At 32.8% G+C, this 24,425-nt stretch overlaps 1 protein-coding gene across 11 annotated transcripts in view; it reads right to left on the reverse strand.

Moving 5' to 3' along the window:
- Positions 1 to 24,425, reverse strand: part of EPHA5 (EPH receptor A5) — a 363,905-nt gene that overhangs the window by 36,869 nt on the left and 302,611 nt on the right. For 7 of the 11 annotated variants that reach the window (XM_077136996.1, XM_077136999.1, XM_077136997.1 and 4 more), the window contains 3 exons: positions 6,927 to 6,994; positions 5,526 to 5,651; positions 4,659 to 4,844 (listed from right to left, as the gene is read on the reverse strand). In XM_077136996.1, coding sequence (XP_076993111.1) covers positions 4,659 to 4,844; positions 5,526 to 5,651; positions 6,927 to 6,994 — 380 coding nt within the window. Of the gene's footprint in view, positions 1 to 4,658; positions 4,845 to 5,525; positions 5,652 to 6,926; positions 6,995 to 16,643; positions 16,710 to 24,425 lie in introns of all 11 variants that reach the window. The other 4 variants (XM_077137003.1, XM_077137002.1, XM_077137001.1 and 1 more) reach the window with 1 other exon arrangement.

The raw sequence follows: 24,425 nt of genomic DNA on the forward strand, positions 1-24,425 counted from the left end.
GACTGAGGATTCATTCATTCAATAAATATTTTAAGTGCTATGCTTGAAGGTACCAATCTATCAACTTGAAAAGCACAGGTAAGCAAAAAAAAAAAAATCTCTGCCCTTTGAAGCTTACATACTAATGTAGATCTGGGAAGTTTCTTTTACTCAGCCATTCAACATTACCAAGTATCTACTTTATGGCAGGTAGACACTGAGGGTAGAAGGAAAAATGATAAATGACACAGAAGAGCTTGTGGAGAAGGTCACATTCGATTCAAACTTGGATGTTAGGTGGAGCTGAGGAAAGTGGAGAAGACATTTTAGGGCTGGGTAAACTATCTCAAAGGGTAGAACAAGAAATAGGTAAAAGTTTTCTGGAAAGAAAATATTAGGCATTGGAGATGTGGCCAAACTATGTCAGGGTCAGTATCAAGGAACATGTATTTTGTTGATATGTTTGTTTGGTGATGAAGCATCATAGGAATGTAGCAATTGAATAAAATCATTCAGGAATAGATTAATGTGGAAAATACCCAAACTAGGAGGACTTGTTTGAAGAGTATTAGAACAGACCTGGTAAATATATACTAAGGGTCTATAAAAAGGAAATGATCTCAGAAGTTAAAATGGAATAATATATTTGAAAGGCAATTATAAAATTTATATAATAAGTCAGAAATATGTGACAATTTAAATAATCAGTGGTCATTGAGTGTGTCATTTCCTTGAGCATAGAAAGGAAAAAGAAAGAGAGAAATAATTCTCTAATATCCCTCTAGTATTTTTACCCCTTTGATTTTGTTTATATTAGTCATGTTTATGGGTGAACTAAGTATATTTATGTATGACTCTAGGTTAAGAAATAGAAGAATGAATAATTCTAAGACTACTTAAAAATATAACTTGATTTTTTATAATAATTTCCATGGATGGAAAAAATGCTTTAAAGAACTAAGGAATGCAATGGGAACCTTACATTTTTTCTCTATTTTATGCTATCCCTAAATCTCTTTAAATAGTAACAGCTGGCACTGTGTATATTACACTTAAGTGTCTTGTGGTGCAAATGATTCAATTAAGCCAGGACCTGTGGGTTTATTTATCATTTGTCATGAAACCATTCTAGAATATATCTCTAATGATGATGAGCCCTGTTTTACAACAAATCACAGAAGGAATTTGAGTGAGTTATCATGTTTCTATCATTTAAAGCCATGATACAGAAAAAAATGAAGGTTCGTCATGGCACCACCTATAGCAGTGCTGCTTCAGACTCCCTAACTCAGTTTCAATCAGAAAAATCATGAGATGTAGTTGCACTTATGTCTCATTATCTCCATGCTGCAGGTTGAGAATAATTGCTGAATAAATTAGCATCAGATCAGAGAGCATGAAATTAAGGACACAAATAAACTGAGTTGCAACATGATAAATTAAAAACAAGCTGAAGACTTCCTAAATTGAACATTGAGAGCTATGTTTCAATTCATACAGAACAAAAAGTAAAGAGAAATATTTTAAGTAGTCACATGCTGATTTCCATATATGTGTAGTCACATGGTGGTAGCATTAGCAAATAAAACATTTGATTAAGATTTTGGAAATTTAAAAGCTGTATATATATAACCAGAGCCCCATTTTTGACATTAGGTTCTAATTTAAGAATTTGATATGATTTATTAATTGATATTAACATTTCTTCTAAAGATAGGGGTTTCAAGTGCCTATACAAAATACGAGGAGGTTAGTTTGTCTTAATTCGTCTCAGTCAGGATTCATTCTTATAAAACAAGTTTTGTGATAAATCAGGGGTCTGTAGAAGTAGGTGAACATTTAGTTAAAATGATGTTTGATAGTTGTCCACTACTATTTGATGCATTCATTTAATTTATTTAAATTAAAACTAAATATGTATTCACTCCCATAATGGCATGAAATTTTGTTTACACACATACACAATTTAATTTGTATAGCAATCTTATAAGGTAGGTATTATTTTCTCTTTAATGTTTGATTCTGAGACTGAAAATGTTTAATAGGCTTATCTCATATTGGGTTTAGCTGTTAAGGATTAAATAAATATTGCAGATCTGATCCATACCTATAAGAAGCATTCATTTTTCGCTAGACTGCTGAAACATATATGAAAAAGAGAGAAAAATAAATATAAGGAACATTAAAGAATGTTGCAAAAATCCTAAGCACAGTGTTCACAGGAGGGAGAGATTACCTCAAGGTAGGGAGAGGAGGAATTTTTTTCATGGGGATAATGGATATGCATACAATTTTGAGGGAAATGAAAAGCTAGTGAAAATGAAAGTATAAGTTTCAGAGAATGTAGGTGGATCAAAACATCAGGAACATTAAAATGAACTGAGTAAAATGGGTCTGAAAAAGTTCAGGGTACAGGGGGAGAGAGAAATGGAAGGGTATTAACTACATAGTTATTATGTACCTACTCCGTGTCATGCCCATTCTAAGCATTACCTGTATTAATCCACATCATCTTTACAAAAATGACGTGAGGGGGGCACTTTTCCCACTCCATGTCATTGATGAGGAAACTAAAGTTCTGAATGTTTAATAACTTGTGTAACACCATCTAGTAGTTTATGGCCGAACCACAATTCAAATTCAAGTGGTTAAAACTTAGTCCATATTCTTGACCAGTACGTGATGCCATCTTTCACGATAATTGTCAAGATCTGGCATTGTTATAACAGTATGTGTTAGCTCATTTCAGAGGGCAAATTAACTGCTTATGGAATTTAACATCCATATAGGGAATAGGAAGTCATGGTCAGAATTTATTTTGAGGTAGATAAATATAGCAGCCATGTGAAGAAAGGGATGAAGATATGAAATTTATCAAATATTTGTTTACTATCATTACTATTAGTATCATTGAAGACTATATTTTATATTAAATAACCTTCCTCCTTAGAAATCAATTTCACCCAACTACTGCTACTATGACTGTCACTCCAATAGTACGTAGTCCTACATGCTGTCACTCATGTCCTTTCCAGGTCCTTTCCCTGAGATAGAATATATCACAACCAAATTCTTTCTTTATTTTATTGCACCGTGATGATCTTCTACCCATCATTTTCTTACTTCAAATATTTCTCCCCATTCATCACAGGGCTATTATTTTTGCAAGAATATTGTTATTTATTTTATTCTTTTCCAAAAAACAAATTTCTTCCTCATCCCCCACCTTTCTTTCCCTTGTTCAAGCCTCTCACGTTTCTTTACCAACTTATTTGCTCAGATACTACCTCCAAATACCCTTCTTGCTCCAGCAATGCCTTCTGAATGGGAGAATAATATATGGGTGGGTATTCAACCAGTGGAAGAAACACATCTACATTTTGAAGGAACCCTCAGATCTATAGGTTTTTATTCTTTTGCTACTTCTTCATATGAGCATTCTTTCTGGAGATAGGTGTTCCTTTAAGACATGGAGAAAAAGAAATTTCTCAGAAATAAATACGAAGTCAAAAGTACAGTCAATCATCAATAGCATACTTTTTGCTATGGTCTTTTTCTAGGACTTTTGAGGATTTTCTGCATTCTCATTGGAAATGTCTTGTGAATGAATGATATTCTGGAATTAACTTGCTATATATGATGTAAGTATTATCTTTAGTTCAAAGTGTTCTTTATTGTAGAAATATTTTAGTCCTTGTTTTTCGTTTTGTTTTTCATGCTTAAAAGCTAAATCGTGTAAATGAAGATGCAATAAAAAATGCTCATACGTTAAGAGGATTTATTGAATAATTATCACTTATGGGCATATTTGCCATATATAATTTACAACATGATTAATAGAAACTGGAAGTTGAAATAATGCTTGAAACAAGGTCAAGGAATGAGCTCTGCTAGGGCTTTCAATGATTTAATAAGTGATATGTATGGTATGCTGAACAAATGAATAAAAATGCATAAAATGGCAAAGAAAGAACAGAGCAAAAAGAAAATAAAGGTTATGTGCCATATATATACTCATTGGGGGCCTGAAATATGATTTGAAATTCATACATTGGAAGGCTCATTATAAAATACATTTTCAAGCCATGAACACAAGCTTAAAAGAGATAGGAATAATAAATAAGACTGAATAAAAACAATATCTGCTTTATCAATGAATGAAAGTCAAGAAATTTTTCCAGTCGTAGGGGCTATTGCTTTCCCTGTAATTATGAAAATGCCTCCGGGAAGAAAACGAATAAAAGAAATAGGTCCAACTGCAGAGAGCGGCTTAAAAGGTGGAAGGACTCCTATGACTGTAGCGATACTATTACATCTTAAACTTCACTGCCTCAATCAAAACTTTTTAATTAAAACTTTACTTGTATAAAAAAAGAGCCAGGAGAAAAATAAAACTGATACCTTGCTTCTTTTATCTGGTTACATTTTCTCTAACACAATTAATATATATTGATTAATATATATATATATATATAGATGTTATGAAAAATTAAACAGAAATTCAGCTTCAATGAAGATCAGTTTTGATAAAAATCAATAAAATACAGGGAAATTATTAATATTAGGAAAATTAACATAAATATGGTAAATTTTCTTTGGAATCTGAAATTAGTGATAACCTAATGTAACAAATCCAGATATTCATGTCACACACATATAAAATTGGCTGTTGTACTTACTTTTTGTTACAACACCTTCTAAATGGATGATGTTAGGATGATCAAACTGCCCCATGATGCTTGCTTCACCCAAGAAATCTCTGCGTTGCTTTTCAGTATAGCCTACTTTAAGGGTTTTGATAGCCACAGGCAATTCTCTTTTTCCTGGCAGTTTCAAACGTCCGCTACAGACTTCACCAAATTCACCTTGTGATAAATATTCAAAAAATCATACAAATTCATTTAAATGGCATTCTTATGCTAATATTCTCATGCATTTCTTGAGTATTAAGTTTCAGACACAAATGATAACTTGTTTTTAAAGAGCTTAGTTGTTTTTGGTTACAACAATGTGCACAATCTTTCAAATATCTCAGTGTGATATCTACGTAGTGTTTACATTTTTAGAGTAAAAACGGAGTGTTCAAACTTCATTATCAATATTAATAGAAGGAAATGGTGCATCAATTTCACCCACAAAAACATTAATGGAAATAGAAGAAAGAAATTTAAACCACTGACTAAAATGTACATCTGTCTTCCTTTCCTTACTTTTTTTTGGTATTCTGGTAGTGGTATTAATGAGAAGAGAAAAGGGGAAGCAATTCTAAAGAGATGATCCACAAATAAGATGATTGTGTGCTGGCATGATGTAAATACTTTTGGGCATTACAGTTCTCTCTCTCTCTTTTTCTTTCTCTTTCTATATATATATATATGCATATACATATTTATGAAGTTAGCTTTAAAATATGATAAATTATATATATGTTTGAAAGCAAGTCAATTATGAGATTAAGCACATTCTCTGCTGTATCAGGACACTGATACATTGCATTCTGTAATACAAACACAAGTTCAAATTCAGAGTTAAAAGCACTATCCTACCTGCTCCAATAACTCTTTCAATGGTGATGCATGAAGCTTCTATCTCCTTGGCAAATTCATGGACAGCTTGATTGGGGTCCTCATAGGTATGTGGATCAATGTACGTTCTTACTCCTGGTAGTTTAACTGTGAAAATAAATAGGCACTCAAATAAAAATAGTTTTGATGGGTAAAAGAAACTAAAACTTTATTAACATGTCATTATGGCTTAACCCCTAATTCCCAGAGGGGCTGAGCTGCAAAGATAGACCCTGTCCTGAGTTAGGAGAGTTATTTGTACAAACATATCTCATAGTTTTGGAAATCCGAGTGGTTGGCAGGCACGAAAAATGTCAAGGTTACCAAATAAGGTTGTGATTGACCTGTCTACATCTTTCAAGGAAAATGTCCAGAGAATCAGTCTGTGAGGCAAACTCAGACAATTTTTCTACTAAATTTGACAATGGTTTACGTATTAGTTTATTATATGTTTCACTAAGAAATATCTCAAATTATCAATTTTGTATTGCAAAAATATTGGAAATTAAATAACTTTTGTGGTGGCATAGTGCAAGAATGCTGAAGTTGAAGCCAAAAGAAAAGAACTACTTCTCATTCTACTTCTGTCACTATTTATAAGATTCTTATGCTGCCTGAACCTGTTTTCTCACCTTTAAATGCTACATGTATCACCTTTGCAGTGTTTTTTATTCATTTATTTTTGAAGTTAGCGATTATTAAATAAAGTAGTACTGTTTATATGGGCCTTAAGTATGAATGATGGTTTTCATGACTTTGATTTTTTATGGTCACAGTAGAGGGGCAAAACCAAATGAAACAAAACAAAAATATGTCATTTAGTTGGCAAATCAACTCCCACTGAAATTCTTAATAGCATAATTTATCAAAAAATAAGCATATTTAAACAAGATCTCATTTAGCTTAATTTTCTCAGTTATTAAAACTTGATTTACCATATTTCTTAAAAGTGCTATCTCTTTCAAGTCATTTGAAACAAGGTTGCTGCTACAGGATCTGTTCAAGTAAATTTATTATGATGCTAGAAGAAAAAGAAAACCTGAGATTTTTATTCATTTAAATTCACGTTTTTATTTAATGATAGACACCTACCCACTATTTTAATAGTAATTAGACTTGAACTGGGAACCATAGCAGATTTTTATATTAAGCAAAAATGTTTAAGTTAATGATTATAATGAAAGACTGCTTTAAAGAGTAGGAAAAAAAAAAAAAAACTCACAATGCCCAAGCTCAGAGATTTTGATGGAATATAACGGAACACTTTTTTTCTCTAAGTACTGTAATTTTTGTCAGTTATTGCAAACTCTAGCCTCAAAAGAAGTCAAAATAACAATTAAATCTCCTCTATTTTGTTTTGTTTTTATTTTTTACATTGCTTACTGTGCCCATTATGAAAATGCATCTTTTCCTCTTCCGGATCTTGTTTCGCTTTGCTGTAACCGCACCGCCTGAAACAGAGGAAGCTACAATTAGCCGTGCCTCAAGGTGGCGAATGGCGTCAAGCTTACAAACCCCAAATACAACCGAAACTGTTGCCATCCTAAACTGATTTTCACACAAGTAGTATGAAACAACATCAAAACTCTTTTTAGATGAATCCTATTCCACCAGAGAGTAACCCTCTCTCAGTAAATACTTTAGGGAAGTCTGAAGCCATCCAAACCCCTTCTATCTGCTTTTCACCATATACCATAAACCAGACATTTTTTCAGTCTTTTACTTTTTTTTTGTCATCTCAGAAGTCATGGACAATTTTCAGGTTGAATATAATGCCCCTAGCCACCCCTTCTTGGCCTTACTGTGCATATATTTTCCCCCAAACACGTTTTCTGTTTGTATATTTGGGAGACTTTAGTTGCTTCCCACACTCTTTCCACTCAATTCACCACAACCCAGTCTTCCTGGAGCCTGTTTTTGGCCCACTCTCTGAACCTTAGTCTACCGTTTCCTTTAACAATGTACTAATCTGTAAATCCCAATAATCTTTTTTTTTTTTTTTTTTTTTTTTTTTTTAATGGGCAGGCTCTGGGAATCGAACCCGTGTGCCCGGCTGGGCAGGAATTCTTGCCGCTGAGCCACCATTGCACTGCCCGTTAACAGTCTCTTCTTACAAGGTTCACTAATGATATCTTAATCTCTAAATCCAACAACCTTATCTTAGTTTTTAATCATTCCTGATGGAATTAAAACCCTAAAACCTTCATTGCTGACTCTTCTCTATATTTATGTAGGACATTACTCTCTATGATCATCTTTTTTTTTCCTCTGGCAATCCCATCCATTTCCGTCTATTTAAACGGCATCTTTATCTCTTTTGTTTACTTTCTTACTCTTCTTCTTACTGCAAAGACATTTCAAACTCAAACCAATACATTTCCCTTTACTTCTTTCAACCATGATCTGTCTTTTTCTTGTCCTGTTAATAACACCACTGCAGCCTTAGGTCCCTCAAAATTAAAACCTTATTCTTATATCCTCTACAATAAATTAGTTGCCAAATCCTAAGCATTATATAACTAAAATGTCTTTCAGTCATCTATTCCTTTTCCTTGGGTCTACCACTTCCTCAATTAAGGCCTTGATATTTTTCATCTGGATTACTACAGGTGCCTCTTGATGATACCTTTGCGTTCTATCACTCCTTTCCCAAACTATGCTAGACAAAGTTAAGGACAAATTACTGTCAACACAGTTCTTTTATTCTGTTGTGTTATTTGCACAAAATCTTCAATAAAGTTATGAGATAAGGATTCCTAAACACCTCAGCCACCTGTCCTGTATCATCTTCAATTGCTGCTTTTAAGTGTATTAACTTTATCCTCAAATTCCCAAGGTATTTCCTCATACTTTCAAACCTCTGTTTCCTTTACCTACACTGTTCTTTCTAAAACTTTCCAATGGTCAAAGTCTAGTTTAATTTTTGCCCTCCTCATGCTTTTTTTTTTTTCCTGATACACCCAACTAATTAATCCGACCCTTTCTGAATCCAATAGCTTTCTGTATCCCTCTCACAGTGTGATTTCCCTTCACTTATAGTGCACTGTGGCCTGTTGAGTATATTTTTGGCTCTTTTACTATTAATTTCTTGAATGGCATTGATCAACATTCATCTACAAAACCTTTACAGAACTAGTCTCTGGCTCAGAGTTGACACTAAAAATAGCTGTCACATTGATGAATGGATACATGAATGAGTGAATATTTTGATTTGTCTACCCAATGCCAGGTTTTTGGAGAGTGAATATGCTGATGAAAATCGAATTGATGTGATACCTTATTAACCATATTACCTTAAAGCAACTGATTAAAATAAAAATATTTAAATTGATTTTAGTGAAACTCTGAGGAAATAACTTGAGTATTCATAAACTTTAACCACGAAACTGAATTTATGAAAAACAAAATTGCTATTTAGTTCTACACTAAGAAAATAATGGCTAATGGACAGAATTGGATAAAAACTATTTTAAATGAAGTGTCCAAAAGACATATAGTAAAGTTGGCCATTTTTTTTAATTGCAGATTCTAGAATTTTCATTTAAGTATTTGCATGTTTTGATATAAAATGGAAACCTATTTTATTCTGTCATTTTCTAGTATACTTGCATGTATAACAGAAAAAATAGACCATGCAATCGAACTGTGCTATTTTTTACAACATTGCAATTATCTTCACTTTTTCATGTTAAGTGGCAGCTTATTAGTAAACAAAAGCCAGTAAATTTTTTAGTATACATTAAGTAACATATAGTATTCTCAAATGAGCGAAAACACATTAGGGTTCTGATGGCTTTTAAAAATTTATACCTAACACTTAGAAGCATTTATCATTCAAGTGCTTTGAAGAATCTTGATTTGTCTCATTACAGTGAAGTAAACAGGAAAAAACAAATAAATCAAATCATATTGAAATTGTACGTGATCTATTAAAACTGAAATTCAAGTTATTTTAATATATTGTTTATACTTTTACTTAATGCTGTTTATCATTTCAAACTTTAACATATGTACCTCCACAGAAAGTTATTGATAATATTTTACCAATGTTCTAACTACAATTGTGTCAAACCTTCTAGAAGTTTGTGTCATTTAAATAATACTGACCAAACATTTTGTTAGAGGAATTCAATAATACTGACCAAACATTTTGTTAGAGGAATTCTAAAGAAACCTAAATGGTATACAAGTTCTTACGATTTAACTTAGAAACAAACATCCATTCCACCTTCCTTCTAACCTCTCACCTTTAAAAAAAAATTTTTAGAATTTGTATCCTGAAATAGCCTTTTTCATTAAATAGCCTCAAATTTAATTGAATACAAATTTGTCATATGAAATGGAAATAAAACTCTGGCTCATCTAAAAAATGATTTGGGAATGCTTTGGTGAGGGATGGTTAAAATTGTATTACCTAGGGTGAGAATCAGGAGGGCAATAGAAAGGAATTATTCTTGACTATGGCTATCTCTGGAGCTCTATAACATATACTGCTGCATGTCACATTAACATATAAAATTAAGTTCTGAAACCCCCCAAAGCATCATTAAAACAAGCCTCAAAAAGATAAGCAAGGAAAAGTGCAGCTGGCAGACACTGGCACTCAAGCAGTGGTTCAGCATTACTAACAAAGCATTTCAGAAAGCTGTCCATTCAATATCATCTTCTGTACCTGCTCCAGATGCATCATTTTAACCAGTCAGACAAACCAATCAATAAATATCCCGTTCTGTACATATATTATGTCTTCCACCTTCTGGAACCAATTTTTTTCCTGCATGGAAAAGAATTGGTTTCTTCATTTTGCTTCATACTGCAATTTTAATGTTCTCTGAAATAAGTGCAATGTTTGTACCTAAGGGATCTTCTAATCATTTACATTCATTTTCTACTAGATAACAATACTGTTTTCTTCTTTAATAACAGAGTTTGACATGAGATCTGTATTATATGTAAACATAACTCATATTCCTTTATAAATAATATTTATGTAAAGGGTCTAGTGAGATGCTAAATGTATAAATATAGTATGGCCTTGGGGTAATTTAGAAGAAATTAATCCATTTTTCCCATGAAATCCTAATAATTTGGGGAGCATATCCTTGATAATACTACTGCTAATGTTAAAATCTTCACCTAAGCAAAACATCTAAATATGGTTATTTGAAATTTCCATAATTAGTAAAATATTTTTCACAATAGTCTTTATATATGCATGGATTTTCCAGCAGATAATCTAGTTTGGGGTGTAAATTTAGGAGTTGGTAATAAATTTGCAGTATTAATGTCAAGCCCTCTAGAGAACCGAGTTATGCACAGAATCAGTAATTTACTAAATGACCCTCTTGTGACTAATGAGGAAAGATGAGTGAATGGAACAACCAAAAGTGAATGTAAATCCTTGCTAAGTAATAGCTTCCACAGGTTCAGATTGTGCCATTGCTTTACCTTACAGAAACAAACACTGAATATTTTCTCAACTTAATCTTAAACAAGGTGAAGTAGGTGCAAGGGTGGGAGAAAGAATGGTTTTGAAATTTATTTCTTTGGAAGAGTAAGCAAAAACCAGTGCTGTATTTGGACCACCCTGTATTGCTCCTCTATTTTCCAGATCGTTTAAGAAATGATTTCATTGTACTCTGAAGCAAAAATATTTAGTGGTACAAAAATTACAAGAAACATTAGTGCCTGTATATTTTGCTTATGGAAAATAAACAGTCAATGCAATTTTGGTCTTTTTTAAAACCACATTTCTGAAGACATACACACACTGTCCTGACATCATAATGACTGCCAACTGCTGAATAACATTATATTTAAACAATCTTATTGATGTAATCCAAAAAATAATTAGTTACAACTTTTTGGGAAATACTTTGACGTTTTCATTTCAGGATTATCTCCAGCTAAATTAGGGTAGTTTTAATAAAAGGTGAGCTAAATTCAGCCATATGAAATAAAGAAGCAGGAATTTCTATATTACTTATAATGGCTATTATGAACATTAAGGGTACTAATATCTAACCACACTTGAAAATAGACTGAGTTTTGTTTTATGGGACAGCATTTTCTGTAAGAATGTAAAGGCATATGCGGTAAAATGGGACATTAGGATGTTAGGTTGTGTTGGGAGCAGGGTCTTGAGATTCTCATCCATGTTTTCTTCATGTATAATGTCAGGATACTGGCATTTTGAGTTCCCTATGGATGGTCTTAGACAACAACACAAATGACCAATTACAATTTACTGAAAATTCTGAAACATACATCTCAAGATAAATGTACACTTATACTGAAAAACATACTGTCATTGGATCTGATACTGCCACAATGACTACACCTTATGAAGTGAGTTAGCTTCCTGTCTCTCATTCTATTAAGGATGGTAACCACATTAAGAGTCATAGCAATGTGAAAGGCCAAATTATCACTTATTTTATGCCTTGCATATTATTTTCTATTTCCATACTCTAAAGGACAAAGGGGAGAAAAACCAAAAACAAAATCTTAGATGAAGGTAGGAGAGCGCATATAAATCCACACACTTTCCATCAATGAACTCTTCAAATCCTTTAAGAATTAGCTATAGAAAGAAGACATAAAGAATTTCTAATACTTCAAAGACTCAATGATGAATTACAGATATTGTCAATGTTGAGTTAAACTTTAATTGGCTTAGAATTTTGATATATCACAAATTCCATAATGTATAAAATGAGGATAATGCCTTTTTGTTTTCAACAAAGTTCGCTTTAATGTTAGAGTAGTTAACTTTGTATTAATTATTTAAATATTTCATGGATGTCGACCTTGGATTTTTCAATGAGTATTTATTATCTGCTATAGTCTGAGTTTCTGTAGGTTTTTAAAAGGTTTTATTTATTTATTTATTTTGGAGCAGCTTATAGTTATGTCATATATAGCAAGCCTTCAATTAGAATTTAATACTGTATAAACAATGTAGGTAACCCTCACATTTGCTTTCACAGAGCATTTTTAAATGTAAGCATAGAATTTTTTAAAAAGGGGTGGTTTTATTTTCTCCTTCTCCCTACATTCCTTTCTTCATACAGAGGAAGAGTTCGTCCACATACCTCCCCTGTAGAAATCATGTGAGGATGAATGAAATATCCTGAAAAGTGTGTGTGAAAATAAAAATTTGCTCACTTCAAATTTTAATTAATATTGAATCAGAAAAATAGTTTATTAAATAATTCAGTAATTAGTGATGTTTCAAAATAATTCGTGAACCTTTTGGCCGGAGATATTTGGAGGGGGGCGGGCTTTGTTTTGTTTTATTTTGACTCTCTGTCTTATGAGAGAAGTTAGAGTTTATCACTTTGGTGTCTGATTTTAAAATATATTTGAAAATTACAAATAAATTTCTAACAACTGTGGTTGATGGTAAAGGTTACAGAATATAGATAAACGAATAAAATAAAATAAAGAATTGACATCTCTATTTTCAGAATACTGAACTCCTTTTCCCTTGCATCTGAAACTCTCAGAGGAATTGGTAAATGGCAGTAAATAGAAAGCATGAAAATTAGTGAATGAAAAAAACAGTCGGATATATGTTTGAATTTAAGAAATGCAAGAAAAGACTATATTGGGACTATGGGATATTTCACAAGGACTTAAATATGTTATTTATATATAATACAAACATATATGTGTTTCTGTGAGCAATACACAAATGAGTGCCCAGGGACAAATGGTAACATCATTTAGAACTTGCACACAACAATATCTTACTTATGGTAAAGACAACCAATTCAACACTGTATGTTTTTAAAATATATGTACATAAAATTTAAATATATATATATATATAAGATATATATATATATTTTAGAGGCAAACAATGATTAGAGTCTCAAGTCAGATAACAATGGCAGGAATGCAAAGACACTGATAAAAGATACCTCTGATAGAAATGTAGGCAGTCGTGGGGATAGTGTGTCTAAAAATTCTAGGCATCTTTCAGAAGTATTATTCCGAATATTGCAGAAAACAGCTTCATTAACGGGGTGGATTTCAGTCAAAGCAGGGAGAATAGTTAGCATATCAACATTATATTTATGTTTATGGATGTCATAACACAGTGGGGAAATAGAATAATGAAAATTAATTTGGGATCAAAGGTGGAAACATGTAATTACTCATTTCATTTTATAAATGGCATACCATGCATTTGAAAAATAATGAAGCATGGTTTGCTAGTGGGAAAGCTAACAGGGTGAAAAATCAGAACCTCACAACATTTCAGAACCTTTAAAATAGTTGAATTGCAAAATGAAGGATTTAGAGCACTGGTTTTCAAATCATGTCCTTCAGAACCCTAAATTTCCACAAAGTATCTCAAGGGATTTCTAAAATACAGCATATTCACAGGGGACAAGTTTAATGTTTATGCCTTCTATTGCATTCAGGTCAAAACCAACCACACATATATTCATGAATGGGCTTTCAAGAAATGAAAAACAATGAAATATAAAATCTCGACATGTCTAAAAATCTCTGCCCTATAATTACAAATGTGGCTGTACATAACTGATGATGATAGTTTTCTCTGAAAATTATTTACATGCTAGTTGGCAAATGCTGCTATAGTTATACATACAGAATTAGGTGACAAAGGTTCAGATGTCTCAGTCTTTTATTTGTTCTCCTATGGAAATTATTTCTCTCAGTCCATAAAATCCATTATCTAAGGATGTTTCTCCTCAAGGCCTTAATCTAAACAAATGCTATCCATATGTGAAACCTCATACTGACTTAAAATTATAAAATGGAAGTTCACAAAATATAGTAATAAGAAGATTTTTAGCTTTCATTCTTCCCCAGTCATTATTTGGACAACTTTCTCTCTTTCTATGTAATCTGCATAAGCCCAATTAAATTTCAGGTCTTTCATTTATCTTGTTATTTTATTTTCATAAAAATGCCTTTAAAAAATCAACCCTTCCATAAATCTTTCCATGAAGGCTGTTAGCATTTTGTTGAGTACCTATGCACATTCTTGGCTCAATCATTATGATGTTTTTTGCACATACACCAACAAAAATACAAATGCACACACATAAATACATCTTCACTGCAACCACAATTCCTAACATTATTTGAAGAAAAAGCTTAGGAAAAAGTTTTTATCTTATATTTCCTGGTGTGTGTGTATACATACATAAAAATGTATGTGTGTGTATATATATATATATATATGTGTGTGCATATATATATACACACACACACATACATAGATATGTATTATTATGTAAGAATTATGTTCTTCCACTTTTCCTTCTTTCTTTTATTTGGTTATTTTATAAACTCACTGAAAGCAACTACACAGTAGGGAAAAAATGCTGTTTTCAAATCCAGCATTTTTAATTCACTAAAATTAGTTTTTGCCAATACTTTATAAGTCAAAGGTTCATAAATGATCACACTCACACTGAGGTATCTTTGAGATTCAGCTCAAGGTAGGCATAGCTGTCAATCTTCTTTTTGCAAGATATAAATCCTGCCTATTCTGCTTCAGTGATAATTTATCTCTTATGAAAATTACAGTGGAGGCTGAAGCAGAATGCTCAATTCAGCTACCATTCTTTAGTTTTTCATAGTGCGGTAAAAAAAAATCACAATGAAAGTGAAAAGCCATTTAAGTTCTACTTTACCCATTGCCAAATTTCAGTCTTAATTTGTTTGGTCTCTGGACATCCACATGTATAAAAATGTCCTGAGTATGTTAAAAACATTAAATAATTTGGAATAAATCTACACTTTCATATTAACTTCAAAACTTTTTCCAAATACACAAATTTTAAGAGATTAAGGAAAAGATCTCTGCATTACATTAATTGATGCGTGTACTCAGATATTTTACATCAATTCTACCATATGTCACGTGTGCACAGTGAATGCACACTTAGACATGATTTTCTTTGAAGTATGAACATGTTTTTAAAAATTTTATTATTGCAATGACAAATATTTTCACAAAGGTATTTTTTAGCAGCTTCCCCAAAGTAATGAATTATCATGAGTTAAATAAGCAGTACCAACCTACTTAAGTCCAAATCGATTCCCAAATTGAAGAATGGTGGGTGAAGGGAGGGGTGAGATTTTGATGTCAGGAGGTGGCAGGTATGAGAGCTCCCCTCCACAATTTTTGAATCAACAAAAATCCATTTATAGCAAGAGAATAAAAATAACATTTAAAAATTCCCTGAGGAAATCTATAATTCTCTAAAATGCATTTCTGAATACCTCTTCTTGGTAAATTTTGACTACACAGAGCAAATAGGAGAGTGCAAGAATTTCGACCTTTAATTTAGAAAGAAACTATTTGTAGTGTTTTCATTTTTTTCCAAATATTGTTTAGGAGTCACTCTAATCCCAGTTTACATTTTTGTAGTTATAACCCAGATATATATTCAAGATTTGTACTGGTAAATGATAACGGTTATCCATTTAGGCACTGATTCCAAAAATGTGTATGTTTTTACAGCACTGGTTTCAAGTTAGGATTATCACTTCTGATATCTGAAATATTCACACTTAATAAAATTAAGTCAATCATTTAAAATCACATGTGGCTTTGTGCTCCAATGCCACATGTATCCAAGATGATCATGATGACAGAGCATCCCGAGGATGTTATGGTCATTCCATGGTTCCGGAACACAGAAAAGGTGATTTCCTCTTGACAGAAGTAACATTCTACTTCCGTATACGATATGATTTTTATTTAATGGAATAATGAAAACAGCAACATGTCAAATGCAGAACAGATGCTGCAATCTTAAAACTTCCTAGTTTACATCAGAACCATGGTAAGGGCCTTGGAAAGGATGGATGAATGCTTGACTTAAGGATGATGTGCTTTATGCATATTTTATTTGATATAATGCACCATGAAATCACTTGCTATGATTCATCTTTGGTAACCAGTTTAATTCTAGTCTTCCACCCGTTAAGATGTAACTGATAGACGGTTACGATGCACATGATGGGAAAAGAAAAAGCAATGCCGACGGTAATACACAGAGGTGGGACGTCACAGAGGAGTGAAAGCGGGGTGGGGGGGGGAACACTAACCATATTAGGCTTGGATGGGCAACAGCGCACAGGGAAGAAGCCCTCCCACAGCCACATTCGCAGCAACTGAAAAGCAAACAAGAGAGCCCACGATAAGGAAGAGATCCCACTCCCTTGACAGCATATAGACACTGTGAATTTATTCAGGTGTCTGCTTGGCTTTTCTAAAGCAGAAGTCTTTCAATGCATCTGATTATATCTTTTCCACAATGCCTTTTGAGTTAGTAAGCATTTCATGATTTAAGAAATACAGAGCTGTATTAAAGTTATTTATTTATTTTTTTTTACTTTGCTTAAAATCATTATTCAACTGGAAACATAAGGAGCCGATGCATTTGATTACACATTATTATAGACATACAAATAAAGATGCAAGCCCATTTAAATATATCTTTCCTTAGAAATTCCCTCAAAAATTTACACTTGGAAGACATTTTAAATAGCTCTTTAAATACAGGTTTTATATATAGCCTACAAATTCAGGAGGGAGAAAAATGTCTTGCCCGTGTGTTTCATTGACTTGGAATGCCAGTGGTATTATTTCTCATAGCTATTGCAAATGTTATGCTTAAGTCATTTCTTCAATCACTGACAGAAGACTATCATTTTAAATTCACAGGTTCCAATTTTAAAAAACGCATTTCCAAATATATATTGGCAGAGATATTACAAATGCAAAATAACAAAATATATGTAATGCATGCATTTTTCTGCCTATCCCAACACTCAAGACTCTTAAATTTCTCATATATTTATAGTAAAAAACTCAGGATATATGGAGTAAAGTCTTTAATAAAATGCATTTTGTTGATAGACACCATGCAAACTAATGTCAGAATAAAACATGGAAGTACTTAGTGCGTCAGTGTATTCCTTTCAAGTAGAATTTATGAATAGCATTTATAGTGAGTTCAAGAGAGTTGTAGAATGAGTTATGCAATGAAATCACATAAAAGCAGGCCTAGGATTTTGTCTAAAATATTTTATTTTGAACTTTACTTGAAACGTACCTATTCTATTTTCTACCAACACAGAAGAATATAAACTACAACACATCTAGTAAGTTTGCAAATGTTAAAAAGATAGACAAGTATTTCCAAATCAAATTTCAGTGAATCTTTTCTAAAGGTAAAGTAGGCAATGTTCCATTTTTTTATTGAATCACTGATAATGTTTTAATTTTTAGTACTGCCAAGTGTCTGATTTGATTGTCTTTAAAGTGGAATCCCAGTGAAGAAAATGGCTACTCCGATATTTATTTCCATTTTAACTATTTATTACAGTAGAGTATAAAGAATATGCCAATAATTATTTTCACTGTGGAGATATTGAAAATCACATTACAGTCTATCAAGGTACTGAAATTCTCTTAAGAGTGGTAAAACATCTGTAAACTATTTTGACAGATCGTGATATAGTTCTTTGTAATGATACTTATTTAATTACTGAAATCTTATCTGCTGACTATCCTCTTTCCTTTGTCTTATTTGAGCACTGAGACACAAATTGCGGTCCTCTGGTCAAATCCAGCTCACCACTTGTTTTTATAAATACAGTTTTATTGGAACACAGCCACACCCATTACTCAGTGCCTGTGGCTTCGTTGGTACTAGGATGGCAGACATGCAACAGAGAGGATGACCTGAGAAACCTGAAACTGCCTGTTCCTTCATAGAATATTTGCCCTCCCCTTATCTAGACTTCTTCTTTTTTGTTTTTAAATCAAATTTCCCTGTCTGGGGAGGAACTGCTATTCTCACAGGCATTGGGGACTGTTCGATTTGATGGGCCAGGCCCTCAATCCTGGGGCTCACCCCCATGAAACCCACTCCCTCAGAGAAGAAGCCAAGCCCAGTTATGACTATGCCTAAGAGTCACCCCCAGGGAACCTCCTCTGCCGCTCAAATGTGGCCCCTCTCTCCAAGCTAACTCCAAAGATAAACACACTGCTCTCCACCCCATGTGGGACATAACTCCCAATGGTGCCAATCTCCCGGCAATGTGGGACATGGTTCCAGGGATCAGCCCGGCCCTGGCAACATTAGAGTGCAAAAACCCTCCCCACCAAAAGAGGAAGAGAAATCTCTCAGAGATTTCAAGCCGTAGACTTCATTTCTTGAGATGAAGGATGATTCCTTGATCTATGTTTTTTTTCCCTTTATATTTTAAACATTGTAAATAGCATTTATAAGCAACCAATGCTTGTTATTGTAATTGGTGTTAACTAACAGCACAATTACCTATTATTATACAATTTACTTATAGCTACTAACTTGGAAAGTGTGCATATATGTGATTTCAAACAGCATAATTCCAACTCAATCAATCAATCAATCATTATTGATTATTGACAATATTATCCGATTGTATTTTAGTGAGGAAAGAAAGATAATGCCATCTACTAGTAAAGTACAAATGTCTTTCCAGCTGACAGGATATGCAGAGCTTACAGGCTCTATAGAATCATGCACTGGGATGGGCCATTTTTAATGGCATTTGTATAATATTTGCTCAGTGTTTTTTTTTTTTTTTTTTTTTTTTTTTTTTAAAGAGAGAGGGAGGAAGGGAAGGAAAGACAGAGAAGGAAGGAAGGATGGAAGGAAGGAAGGGAGGAAGAAAGGGAAACATCTTTAAACATTTTCTTATTTTTTATTATATTTTGTTTGTTTGTTTGTTTTTTACATGGGCTGGGGCCGGGAATCGAACCGGGGTCCTCCGGCATGGCAGGCAAGCACTCTTGCCCGCTGAGCCACCGCGGCCCGCCCCGCTCAGTGTTTTAATACTCAAAAAACACACTACTGATTCTGAAAATAATAACAAAATTTCATTCAGATCTCTTGATTTAAAAAAATAATAACAGCCTTTCTATCTTATGATTAGTATATACACATACACAGGCAATTCACTATAACACCAAATCCACAGCCTTAGTTCAGGAGCATTTAAGTCACCTTGCCTATCATTGGATTCTAATTAATAGTTTCAATAAAGTATAATTAAAAAAAACCATGAAACTATGTAAATTCAAACATGTGTACTTCTACTTTTTCTGATTCATTGTTTTGTATTCTTTATTGATATATTCTTTGACTTGTTTTAAGATAGCAAAACAATGAATCACCTTAGTTAACCTCTTTGTGTCTTGGTTAGCAACTATAAAATAGGAATAATTATGGATACTATCAAATGGCTTTTGTGAAAATAAAGTGAGAGTATATTTATATACACATGTATATTTCACTTAGACCAGTTTCTAGTGCATCAGATGTTTTGGGAGAACATGGTACCTATTATTCTGAATAATATCATAATCAAAGTATTAATAGTTCTGATCATTGTAGAGATTTTGATTTTTTTCATGGTCTGTATACATTATCATATTAAATATTTCAATTAATATTATACCTACATAACTACATTCAGATCGATTCATGTAAATACAGAAAGACCAATGTAATTTTTAGCAGTCATTTACAAAAATACATTTTCTAAGGAAGTAGTGATCAGAGTACACCAGATGACTTGAATTAATAAAGAAATAAAAACTGACATTACTTTCTATTAATATCTGAAGGAGAAGAGCAAGCCTGCAAATAACTTTTTTAAGTAAATAATTTGGAGCCAGAAGCATAAAGAACATGCTCTTTCTTTAATCAATATATACTTGGAGAGGTACGAGTTGAAAATGCTTACAAGCCTCTGAGACCATCTAGAAATAGAAACCAAAATGTGCTAGAAATAGCAGCCAATCTAATTTCTGTGAGCTATAGTGCAGCACAGGATACATCTGCATTCCATCAGCTTTTAGCACCTGGAATTCCATAAGTAACTGCATGCAGTTATAATAAGATCATTATTATCCAAGTTTAAAACAGTTAAGCCCTTTCAGGTTTATAATTAAAAAAAAAAAAAACTGTTGGTCTTTGTTTTAACAAGATATTTCAACTTGTCCTTCAGAAGATTAAAATATGATAACAGAAGCTTTCCAGACTGAAAGGAAATTCAAATGAAATCACTTTAGCTAGGCTTTACACATTTAATCAATATATGCATGAAGTGCGTCGATGTAAGTAGGATAACCTCCCTCCTAGGAAGCAAGGTGATTATACCTCTAGGGAAGACATTCTCATCAAAGATACTAGATCAGAGAAGCACAACTGCAGGCTGTGGATAAATGATGACTTAAATTCTTAAACAAGAGATTATAAAATTGATAAGAAAAATACAAAGATCTCAAAAGATAAATGAGAGAAAGGCAGGAGGAGTAATCTCACAAAAGAAGCACTTTAATTAGAAAACTCAGATACAGAGTATATTTTCACTTTTACATATTAAACTAAAACAAACAAACTAAAACCACTAACCGAAAAGCTTCATCATCACCCAATTTTATATTTGGAAAAAAAAGTCAAATGATGGTACTCAGTGCTGGAGAAAACAGAGAGAAACTCGTGCCCTCGCTGATGGCAGGTGACACTGAAAAGTGGCTCTGAGTCTTTACAAAATAAACAACTATGGAAGAACAATGTACATGTCCCCACTACCTTTGACACCATTGTCTAGCAAAATAGTTAAGAGTCTGAGGTTTTTAGAAGTACTGGGAACTGTCTTGGATGAATCCATTACTTGCTTTATAACTTTGGGCAAATTGCTCATTGATAAAAATGAGAGAACAATAAACACCACCACATAAATAGAGGAGTGATGTTGATAATACAAGTTAATGCTTTTGCAGCATTCTGGGCTCACAGTTCGTACTCTAAAGGTTTTAAAGCAATAATTATTATAATAACATGGTTTGGGGCATAAAGTGAGGTGCAACTAATATGCATGAAGCTGTTTACTGTGCCGTGATTTGTAATAGATAAAGTTGTTTTTTTTTTTGGTATTCTATATGCATAGGGTCACATTTCATTCTTTGTCCATGTGAAGATCCCATTATTGCAGCACCATTTGTTGAATTTTTTTGTTTTGTTTTTTCTTTCTTTCTTTGCTTGTTTGTTTTGTGAAGTGCATGTGCCGGGAATCGAACCCGGATCTCCAGCATGGCAGGTGAGAATTCTGCCACTGAACTACCCTTGCACCCCCTAGAAATAGATTTTAAAAGAACTAAATGGTCAGTAAAATATTGTACAGTAAAGAAATATTCATGGAGTCTGTGAAACAACTATTTCATCATTGGCAAACAACTCTTTGACAATGATGGCAAAGAAATCTATCAACACTCCAAAAGTTGTGGCTATATTGTAGTGCTATATTAATTAGCATTATGGGACATTTTTAGTTTTCTCTGACTTCATATTTGTTGTGAATTTTTTGTACCTCACTTTTTAATTTTAAGAAAATTAAAGAATGTAATCAGTTTCAACAATGATGTTTATATCAAGCAGTATATTGTCATTTAAAATTCCTCAGCTTTAAAATGACACAAAGAATTTAAATGTTGGTAACAAATATTTGCAGCCAAAGAATCGGGAGAAATTCTTTACTTGTAATTTATATTCATGTGTGAGTCATTGTGTATTTCTTAAAATATCTCATAATAAAATCTTTTTATGGATTATCTCATTAGGCAACCCTGTATCTCAATTCATTATTACTCTTATAAAATTTATAACTGATCTCCTTATAAAGCCAGGCTAAAACTCTTCAGAAATAGTTTGCAAAAATTGGGAAAGGGATAAAAACGATAAAGTTAATTTCCTGTACTTCTGACACAAAAGTTTACTGTTATTTCACCCTTATAAAAGGAGATAATGCTCAGTGGTTAGAAATAACTTTTCCCACTTCCCCCTCCCTTTTTTCTTTCATTTTTCCTACAACATATCCTGGGATTCGTAGAAACAATCCGATCACTACACCCAAGGGCTAGCCTCAGCAAATTGGTAGGAAATATTTACCTACAGTAATTCTTTTTAATTTTATTTATAGTTCTCCTCTTCCTTCTCCCCATGTAGTTTCTTACCCCTCACCAATGATTATCAGTGTCTATATTTATTATCATTAGGATCCTCTGCCAAAAAATGTCCTATTTGTGCACAAGTCCCTAGCAGTTGAGCTTTTGAAGCATCAGTGGATCTCCTAGTCTTAACTAATCAATTTCCATGCCTGGTGCTCTCATATATTGCTTTGTCCTTGTGATTCTTGTTTCAAGCCTGAAACATCCTATTACAATATTGATCTTTGAACTGAGAGTCCTGTGTCTCAGAAAGGAAAAAACGGCTTTTCCAACATCACAATGATAAGTTGTGGAGGTAAGATAAAAGGAAGGCACCAGTTATTGTTCCACAACTGTACCAGAAACACAACTTCTCATTCTTTATCACTCAGCTCATTTCACTTTCCACCTTTCCTTTCCCCCCTTTCCCCCCTACAACTCCCTGTATGTCCTTAATCCCCACCCACAATGTAAAATGTAAGAAGTCTTTATGGGAAACACTGTTCTGGACCTTTCTTTCTCAACTCACAGTTTGTTGCCAAAAAGTAGTAAATTACCTCATAATAAATTACACATAACCCTTAAAACGCCTCTACATAAGTCTAGCCCTTCCTGTAACAAAAGAATGCCTGGTTTAGTTTTAAAATATTAAGAGTTGGATACTATAAAATACTCAATGATCCAAACTCTACTATACTATTCAAATGCATGTTTAAAATAGAGATGAAATCATATAAATGACTGAGGTAAACTTTAAATAAAATTATATTTATTTCAAAGATTTCTGAAGTAAAAACGAAACCCCAAACACTACAAATCTGTGTTCCATGCATAGCCATCATTTGTCTAATGGACAAAGTCACAAAAAACAAAAAACAAAATTAATACATTTTATTTTCGGGATCAGACACCCTCCTTATTTCTTACTCTGAAGGCAACAGTTAAGACTTAGGAATATCAACTTAAAGGGAAGCAAAAAGAAAACTTGAGGTGAGATTTATTTAGACTATACTTCAATTTTTTTTTCAAGCTATGCTATAATGATGATTCACTGCATTTCTTTCAACCATTCTAATGAGCCAGAGATCATTATAAATCTTTGGGCTCTTCTTCCATGAATGCCAAAAGGCAAAGGCATTGATGTAACTTGGAAGTGTTATTGATCATGTTTGATACAATCTGCTTATTCTACCACATGTTTAAACTCAAAATAAATTGTGCCAAATAACCACTTCTTTGAAAATCTTTTTTTCTGAAGTAATAGGCACAATCATTCTCATTATTAACAAACATTTAATGAGAATTTATGTGCTATACTTCAAGAATAGGGGGTTATATATAACAATTTTCGACGACCCATGCATATTACAATGATTACAACTCTGGCTGCGGATTAGGATCAACTGAGAAGCTTTAAAAAAACATACTAATGCTCAGTCCTTACCCAAGGACAATTAAATCAGAGCATTTTGATTGTGGGATCCGTTACTTTTCAAAAATTGTTAGATTAGATTCTAAATTTCCTCCAGGTTGAGAACCATCGATCCAACAGGTATTCAATAAATACTAGTTGCGTTGAGTGATGTATCTTATACTAGTCTTTGGGGAATTTACTTAATGAATGAAAAAGGAAATCTTTGTTAATCAGTGTATTAATGGTCCGCATATTAATAAAAACTTCCAAAGTGCCTGGAGCTACTCAAAAGCAATTTGTTTTCTGGTAAGTACTCTAAATAATTCTCCTGCAATTTTGTTTACAATGTTAATTTATATTATCTACAAATGACAAATAGTTTGGCTAAGTAATTGTGAACTTCATCCTAGCATCTATCAATTTAAATCAA

The sequence above is a fragment of the Tamandua tetradactyla genome, chromosome 19, assembly GCF_023851605.1.
Source record: "Tamandua tetradactyla isolate mTamTet1 chromosome 19, mTamTet1.pri, whole genome shotgun sequence".
NCBI lineage: Eukaryota > Metazoa > Chordata > Mammalia > Pilosa > Myrmecophagidae > Tamandua > Tamandua tetradactyla.